We start from the raw sequence: 9,113 nt of genomic DNA on the forward strand, positions 1-9,113 counted from the left end.
AGAGTGATGAGCCTAGTGACTGAGGTGTTGATGTAGTGGTGTGTCCCTCACCTCAGCAGCCCAGGTCCTCTCCAGCTCTCTCTGGGAGTCGGCCTGTTTATAGTACAGCGTCAGCGTCTCGCGGCAGGCCGGAGAGGGCGAGCGCAGACTGGAGCAGTCACGGACAGAAAAACGCAACGTGACAAAGATCCGTGGGGCGTCCTGGCGGAGCAGGAAGGGCGTGGCCAGCCAGTTGTCCTGCACACGGGTGTTCTGATTGACGTTGCACACTTCAAAGGTCCGGATGAGTCGCCCCTTATCGTCCAGCACACTCACTTCATCCCACTGAAGGCAGGGGGAAGGGTATGAGGAGTTGCAGAGGAGAGAACAGAGAAAAAGGCTCATTAGATGAGGGTGAGTCTTGTCTTTCATGCAATGAAAGGTTTTAGGAATAAACATCGAATTGTACGGCTAAGCAGAAAGTCCTGTGGCTAGAGCTGTTTTAAACTTGCCAAATAGCCAAATCACCATTTTTTGATCAATTTTCCACCTATTTCTGCTCCTCCCGAGAGAGCACGCCCCAAACCCCCTTAATAAAGGCTTAGCCCCCCATCCATGAATCTCCAGTGATGCCCCTGTCTCTCGTTAACGTTGTGAACTGTTTCTCTGTTGAATTTCATGTTTCGCAGTGGTTTTGTTCTTTGTTACTAGTTGTAGTTCGTTCTTGTCCGCTCTTACTTCATATTCATGCGTCATCAAGCCCCCAATTTGTCTGCCTTTTATAAACAACAGAGACTTTAATAAAGACCTGCTTTATCACGCATGCTTCCTACGCACCTACGCAAAAATTCTCCAATGTACTGTTTCTAGATCTGCATCTCGGTTAGATAAACCAAACTGAATGTTTTTTGTTTTTTACTCATTTTCTCCACTAGCTGGCGCTCCTTCCATCACACAGTCCCATCTGACATATTCTCCTCCTGGGATTCCGGATAATGGTCCGCTGTGGTATTCAAACCAGATGGGATTAGACACAAAATCTGAGTTGCTTCATGTGGTGCAGCGGACTGAGCCGTCTACCCAACAGGAGGTTGTGAGTTTGAGCCCCAGCGATGCCACAGCCATCCATGAGTGTGCACTCAATGTCTCGCAGGATGGTGTGATGGAGAGAGTCTTGGCTGGTGAGGAAGTTGAGTATAAAAAAACAAGTCCATTTTATTTGCATAACTGAGACGCAGAACTAAAAGCATTAAGAGAACTTTTGACTCAACTAAGAAATTTGAGTTGCGTGTCCTCAAGTGGAGTCACCTCAAGAAAAGCCATGTAATCAGTTACTATATCATTTGTAGATGAGCTGACCTCTCATGTTTTACAGTGTATGGGTTATATGTCTGTCGCCATATGATCTTAGATCTCTGTAAATACATTCAATTCGCCGCTTCCCCGCCACCGTCGCGAGGAAGGAAAGGAGCAGAGGGATGAGTCCACCCCAGCCGGTTCACTGATGTGATGCAATCTGAAAATTCCAGAAATACACCAAGTCTTTGCACAAAAACCAGCACGAGGGTGGAGAGTAACTACCGCACAGGGTGAGAGGGAGGAGAGGCGGCAGAGAGGGAGACAGAGGTCTGTAGAAGAGAGAGGGATGCTGGCTCAACAACACGACTGAAATGGATAAATGATTCAAATTAGAGGACGCCGAGTCTGTGAGTTAGGGTGAAAATGGACGGATGGACTGAGAAAGAGGGTGAAAGAGTCTGAAAAGCACAGATGGACAGATCACCAGACCGCTGAACGAATGAGAAAAGAGACAGGGCGAGGAGAGGTGGGGCAGATGGGTGAGTGGATGTGTGAGTGGTATGGGCAGAAATAAACGCACCAGTTCCTCTGAGAGTGATTCAACTGGCACATTAGGATGAATTATAATAGCACATAATGAAGCGATAAGCCTCGAGAGGCCCTGCATTATTGTATCACAGGGAAGGGTGTTGTTAGGCACGACGCGAAGCGAAGTAAATCCCCCCTCCCCGTGATAAAATCACCATAGCGCACAGCTTCAAGTGACCTACTGCTTTTATAAAACAGCACAATACACAATTTTCTGATTAATTTATTATTAACACTAATCAACAAAAACAAGTACTCCACCAAGAGATGTAGTTCCGTATAGTAGCGTATCACTGCCAAGCAACCACGGACCCCGGAATGCGGAGAATGGGTTCCGACACCCATCGCTGTATATTGCGGTCATTTTTCCCGTTTGAAGTTTTTGTTGTATAATAGTAAACGTATCGCTGTTTCACGCAAAAATATTTCCTTATTTAGCACCAACCTCCTCTCCAAGGCTCCCTGCTCCCTACACAGTGCACTACGTAGGAGTTTAAATACTGAATGCTGCACCCCAGCTGTGCATAATATAGCAAAAAAATGGTCATTTGGGACACTTGGCCGTAGAAGCGGAATTTCAAAACTTCCCTGGCGCATCACTTAGGGAGTACGGAGCCGGATGGGATACAGCCTGAGTTGAAGCGTGCGAGACATTCAGGAGACTTTCTTTAGTCTTTTACGTTGCCGATTTACAGTGAATCATAATGTAAGGCCTTTAATTCAAGCCCATGATATTAATACTGGAGCCGTTTGTTGTCTTTTAATCCGTTAGCTAGTGACCAGCCCAGTTCTACTTAAGAAAACAAGCTGTAATCCTCCCAGTTTGAATAGAAACAGGTTCTTACTTCATCAGTGCACTCGGTGCTCCATGCCAGCAGCATTACAGTCAAAGAGTAATCCATTAACAGTGCAAGGGTTTTTCTTGACGTGGCGCAGTGATACAGTGTTCAGCTGTTGTGAGGCGGTTGGTGTGTGTATATCAAGTAGTTTAGAATGAGGACAATTCATTTTATAATATGAAATAAGCATTTTTGGCCAAAGTACAATGATCAGTCCATTACCAAAATATTTCATTATGTTTTAAATAGTTACCTAAAGAATCATGAGTTCTGATTTTCTCGCTCCTGAACGGATCAGAATTCCCTGAGTGTGGACACAGGGAATTATAGTAACCTGGCCGCTCGCACGCGGTCACTCAGGTTTTTGGGCGGTGGAGCGGAGGGATGCCAGTCTGTGTGTCCTTCTGGTTCTCTCCTGTTAGTTAAGCTGTCATAGTCAGATCTGCCGGAGTCGTTAGCCACACTCTGGGAATGTTCACATTCCCTGTTTTACGTGCAAACAAACAGAATAAAACTAATTCCCTCTCCCTGCCTTTTCCCGAGTAAACGACCGCCCACATGTCCTGAAGGACGACTGACTGTCAGACTCTCCTGCTACCCACTTCAGACCAGCTGCCCACACCCCAGCTGCCACCACCTGCCCTGCACTAGCTGCCCACCCTACACTGATGTTCTCATAGACTCCCAGCTATTCCTACTACTAATACTACTGCTATCAATATTAGTAGTATAATAACTCTGTAGGTAGTCTGACCAGAGGAGGACGGGTTGTGAGCCTTGGTTCCTCCCAAGGTTTCTTCCTCAGCTCAGAGGGAGGTTCTCCTGGCCACTGTTGCACCTGGTTTGCCCACCTGGGGGTTTTACATTCATGCTAAAACTTTATCTTTTCTGGATTTCTGTGAAGCGGCTTTGTGACAACATCAAAAGCACTACAAATAAATTTGACTTGACTTGACTTGACTGAGTATGTCAGTCTCCGTTAACAGAAATCACACGCCCACTAAGATAAAAGACATCTTGGCTCGGTTTCCTGGACATTAAGCCTAGTCCCAGAGTAACCCGCAGTGTCAGTGGTGAATCACCATTGGGAATTCAGTTTAGTCTAGGCGTCGGCTTAATCTGGGTTGGGAAACTTGCTCTATAAGCTCTAAAAGTCCCGGAAGGCGTATGATCCCTAAATGTAACTAAAGCCCAGCAGTGAGGAGCTGAACTTCACCCTCCTCTGCGGTCACTGCAGACGGGCAGGGTCGCCTACAGAGGGAACATTTCAACCACTACACCTTATACCTCAGTTCCAAAGCAGCAAGATGACACTTGCAAACAAGGGGTGGGGGTAAAACTAAGAAATGGGACTGGGCGCAACAGTAGCAGCACTCAGGAGTCCTTATGTTCATCAGTGTAAACGCAACCTGATACCGTGATGTTGGCGTGTTTAAAAAGAATATCAAGAAATAAAATTTCATGACTCATCCAGCATCTAGACGGACAGAGAGATGCAGAGACAGAGGGAGGGAGAGAGGGAAAGGAGAGGAAAGTGAGTAGCTGGAGGAGTACTGTGCTGCTCTGGCGCTTTCTTCTGTAGGTCAGGGACGCCGAGACGCCCCGGGGCAACCGAGACAGCAGATGAGCGAGAGAGAGGCAGAGAGAAAGAGGCTGAGGAAGGTAGAAAGATGTAAGGGTTAATAACAAACTCTCGTCTCTGTCTCTCCGTCTCTTTATTCCTCCTCCGCTCTCCCCGAGCTCCGGGTCACCGAAGCATATCCCAGTCACAATGAGAACTGTCAACAGGGATGAAAATGGCCTCCCAGCCTCTCTCTCACACACACACACACACACACACAGCTTCACCATGCATTTTCCGCGCTTCTATCTTGCGTCGTCTTGCACGAATGCACAAAAAAATAGAAAATGTTAACAGTTCTTTGCCCAAAAGTCAAATTTCCTTCATTACTATAGAGGCAGGTGATCAGCCAAGACAGACGTTTGGAGCTGGACTGGAGCTTTGAGGCTAATGTCGCTAATAGAAGCTTACGCCTCACCAGTTAGCCCCATGCTCATTCAGGAGAAGGACGTTCAGCCTCCCATGACTGTATATTTGGTTGTTTCACCAAAGTTTGAACTTCTTGTCGCATAATAATGAACATACTGCAGTGTTTAATGCAAAAAATATTGCCCAAAAATCAAATTTGCCCAGTTTCCATCCTACTCCATCCATCACGCCAGAGCTAGCCGATCAGCCGAGACGGAAGACCGGAGCTGGACTGGAGCTTCCAGGGTAATCAGGCAGTGGAAGCTTATGCTCCACTGATTAGCGCCCTGTTAACTGCGTGACTCAGCGTCACACACTCTTCTCAAAGCATGTGGAGTTGTTCACTAATCACTAATAGACTTGATTCCATGGTTTCTGACACCGCATGACTCACAGTCTTCTGTAAAACAGGCCGCAGCCAGGCTTTGAGCAGCACACGCAGCCACGCCGGGCCTCTTGTAGCTCAGGCGCCCTGTGCAACGGTTCATATCACTGCAGAAAAAAGACGCCCACTGCTGTGTTCAGCCGTTTCTCCAGTCTCCAGAACGTCACAGTGAGGCTGGGCCATGAATCAGAGGGTATTTTTAATTACAGCTTTGGTTTCCAGTGTTGATGGAATCAAGATAATTGAGACAAATGGATTATTGCGCACCTTCTGTTTCACCACGAGGCTCTTGTTTTTCTTGTGTTAGAAATCCAGCGCACCACTTTCCTTTACAGTGCTGCGCTTTCGCCCCTCCCCGAAAGCCCAAAATCAGCCCATTTATTTCGGTCTAATTTATTTTTATGTATTATTTTTACATTATTTATTCCAATGCATATACAGCACTGTGCGAAAGTCTGAGGCACCCAAGACGCGTTTTCAAAATCTGTTTATTTGGGTAGTTTGTAGTTTATTTGCTGAGAAAAGTGAAAATATTTGAATAAACGAAATGTGTAGAATATTAATGAATAATGATTATAGATACACACACACACACAGACATATATATATATATATATAATGATGTTCTGGATGTTGGTGTGTTTGTTTACCCATCTCCAAGTCTCTCCTCGAGGAAGTCCAGTATTATATGTAGTTATAAAAGCAGCTCCTGGTTTGACCAATCAGTGCTCAGTAAATTGAGCTCATGATGTAATTGATGATATTAGCGAGTCTCTGTGGCGGCTGTGAAGGTGTCCAGGAAAAATATGGACCCGAGAAATTCTTGTTACTTTATTGTTTTTCTGTTTATTTGAATTATGAATACGACTTTATTCTAATGTATATCGTGTTAAACTCACTGCTGAGTGAAACTGTTTAAAAATCGGCTTAGATGCCCAAAACTTTCACACAGTGCTGTATATATATCACTGTTGTCGGAACAAAACCTCATATCTCCATTTTTGTCGAGTTTCAGTTTTTGACATAATTTAAAAATGCATGTTGGCCTTTATATTGTGTGTAAATTTCATGAAGAATGGGCCAAAATAAATGGCCAAAAACGACATGGAAAAAATTCTGGTTCCATTGACTTCCACTGAAAGTAACGAATGCTTTTTTCCTTCTCCTGTAAAGTTACTGTTTTGGAGATACAAGGTTTTGTTCTGACAGCAGCAATACATATTTTATAGATATTTACTTCATTCATTTGTCATTTTTCACATTTATTTTAAAATTTGGTTTTATTTGATTTAATGAATAAGATTTTTTGTAGTGCACTAAATGCATGATGTTTCCAAAGTCAGTGAGTGATCTTCCTAAATAAATGGTTTACATTACAGTAAATAATCAAGCAGCCAAATAGGCCATGCAGCCGTGGTCACTAATACCACTGGATCCTGAAGATCTGCCCTCCTACAGAGCGCATGCGTCAGGCTCCAGTCCTCGTGGGTCAAAACGCTGCAGACTTCAGCACGCTGCCTCATTCAGCTCATCAGCTGATTCGCAAGCCCTTCATCAACTGGATTCAGAGTGTCAGATGAGGGTAAACGCTGATCTCCGCAGCACCTCGACCCAAAACGTGCCCGGTTCCACATGCCAGCTGTACAGTCTACTGTAGTTCCAGTTACAATCTATCACACATAACTTCTTCAGTCCAGACTGGCTGGACCAGATGCTGTTGAGTGTTGAGTGGTGAGGCTGGAGGGGCGACACGTTTGATCCAAGCTGGAACTAAACCCTGCAGGAAAGCGGACCTCCAGGTGGAGGGCTGGTGACCACCGTCAATGAGTGTGTTTACACGTATTAACAATCCGATCATAAACAGATTTCTGCAGTTATCTGATTATTCAAATGGTCATGTAAACAGCACACCCTGATTTCTTATATTGGAGTAAGGTCTAGAAATCTGATGAAGAGCCTGGATTTTAGCTCAGTAATCAGATTTCTCAGGGCTGTGAGCTCTTACTCTGATTTCTTATGGATTTCTCAGTCTGAGCATGTGCGAAAACAGACGGTGGTACTGGAAATAAGTGAGCAGCGTCGCTGCGAGACGCAGCAAAACTCTTCTGGAGCGACACTGAAACCAAATACATGCGTGACGACATGGAATATTCTTCATCTTCTAGGTGACGTTTGCTCATGAAGTTTGAGTTTTACGTTACGTTTACGTCGTGTCTTCTTCTGTGAGTTTATTGGCTGGTTGTAAAGCAGAAATCTGATGACTGTCTGACTCATGGGGACCTGGAGTTTCCCCATTATCTGACTACTCAAGTGCATGTAAACGCGTTCACTATCAGAAACCAAATAAGTCCTTTAGAGATTATTTAACAACTTGACGCAGTCTGAGACGAGTGTGTGAGGATTTAGCGCAATGCTAACTAGTAGCTTCCAGCCACATTAGCTTCGTAGCTCCAAGCTAAAATTAGAGAGTTTCAAATACCAAGCGTGTCTCGGGCGATCATCTCTATTTGGGGTAAATGGGGGAAAACTGTACATCTGGAGACTCACCCCATTGTCCGGATAAGTTGTCCAGCCAAGTTCGGAAGTGGACTCAGTGGTGTCCAGCAGCATCACTGTAAAAGAGAAAGAGAAAACATACATAAGACTACTTAATAAAAATACACACATAAAAAGGCGGTTCTGAGAGGGTTCTTTAGTGAATAAAATGGTTCTATGTAGAACCATGAATACTCAAACACCCTTTGCATTAAAGCTGGATTTTAGCTCAGTAATCAGATCTCTTAGTGAACTCTTACTCTGATTTCTTATATCGGAATAAGGTGAAGAAATCTGATAAAGAGGCTGGATTTTAGCTCAGTAATCAGATTTCTTAGTGAACTCTTACTCTGATTTCTTAGATCAGAATAAGGTGAAGAAATCTGATAAAGAGGCTGGATTTTAGCTCAGTAATCAGATTTCTTGGTGAACTCTTACTCTGATTTCTTAGATCGGAATAAGGTGAAGAAATCTGATAAAGAGGCTGGATTTTAGCTCAGTAATCAGATTTCTCAGTGAACTCTTACTCTGATTTCTTTCGCATTCCTCCATCTGAGCATGTGTGAAAACAGGCCGCGGTACCGGAAAACAGCGAGCAGCGTTAACCGCGAGACGCAGCAAACGCTTTTGGGGCGACGTTGAAACATTCTCAATGAAATGAAGGGTTTCATATTCTTCATCTTCTAGTTGATGTTTGTTTATGTTTTCAGTTAAAGTGGTGCGATGTTTATTAAAAGTAAAAAAGCCGCGGCGTGAAGTTTGAGTTACGTTACGTTTACATCGCGTCTCCTTCTGTGAGTTTATTGGCTGATTGCAAAGCAGAAATCTGATGACTGTCTGACTCATGATGACCCGGAGTTTCCCCATCATCTGACTACTCGATTGCATCTAAACATTGACATTAGACAAAATCTGATTTCCTGCAGTTATCAGATTATTAAGTGCATGTAAAGGCACCCGCTGTGTTTCCCAAACTTCAAACACACCTTTGTTCTGCTTACTCATGTCAGAGGAGGGAAGACCCTCAGAGAGAGAGAGGGGTAATTTTATACATGGAACCTGTCGCACTGTTTACGAATGAATTATTTCTGAAATTTCCGAGATAAAATTTTAATGTTTCATGTTTATTTAATGTAACATATTTTTCCACATGAGGGGGTAAGTAGCTGCTCGTCTGAAGCGGAACAGAAACGGTCCAGGACACGTAGCGCTCGCTTTCTAATGAACCCTGTCTGAGAAAAGGCAGCTGCTGTGTGAACTAAAGGGGGATCACAGAGTAACTCCATCACAACATGTTTAAGGGGTGGGGGTCTCGGGTTACTTTGGCTTAAAATCGACTTCAAAACAAAAGACCGCACAGTAGCATGTTTGCTGTGCCAAGCTTTAAACTAGGATAGTGGTTGGTTAGTGTAGTGGGTAACACCTCTGCCTTCTACACTGTAGACTGGGGTTCAATCCC

At 44.4% G+C, this 9,113-nt stretch overlaps 1 protein-coding gene across 1 annotated transcript in view; it reads right to left on the reverse strand.

Moving 5' to 3' along the window:
• Positions 1-9,113, reverse strand: part of ephb6 (eph receptor B6) — a 101,240-nt gene that overhangs the window by 62,401 nt on the left and 29,726 nt on the right. The window contains exons 2-3 of the mRNA XM_017706114.2: positions 7,667-7,731; positions 52-324 (exon numbers count right to left, since the gene is read on the reverse strand). Coding sequence (XP_017561603.1) covers positions 52-324; positions 7,667-7,731 — 338 coding nt within the window. The remainder of the gene's footprint in view (positions 1-51; positions 325-7,666; positions 7,732-9,113) is intronic.

This window comes from Pygocentrus nattereri, chromosome 3 (assembly GCF_015220715.1).
Source record: "Pygocentrus nattereri isolate fPygNat1 chromosome 3, fPygNat1.pri, whole genome shotgun sequence".
In the NCBI taxonomy this organism is placed as follows: Eukaryota; Metazoa; Chordata; class Actinopteri; order Characiformes; family Serrasalmidae; genus Pygocentrus; species Pygocentrus nattereri.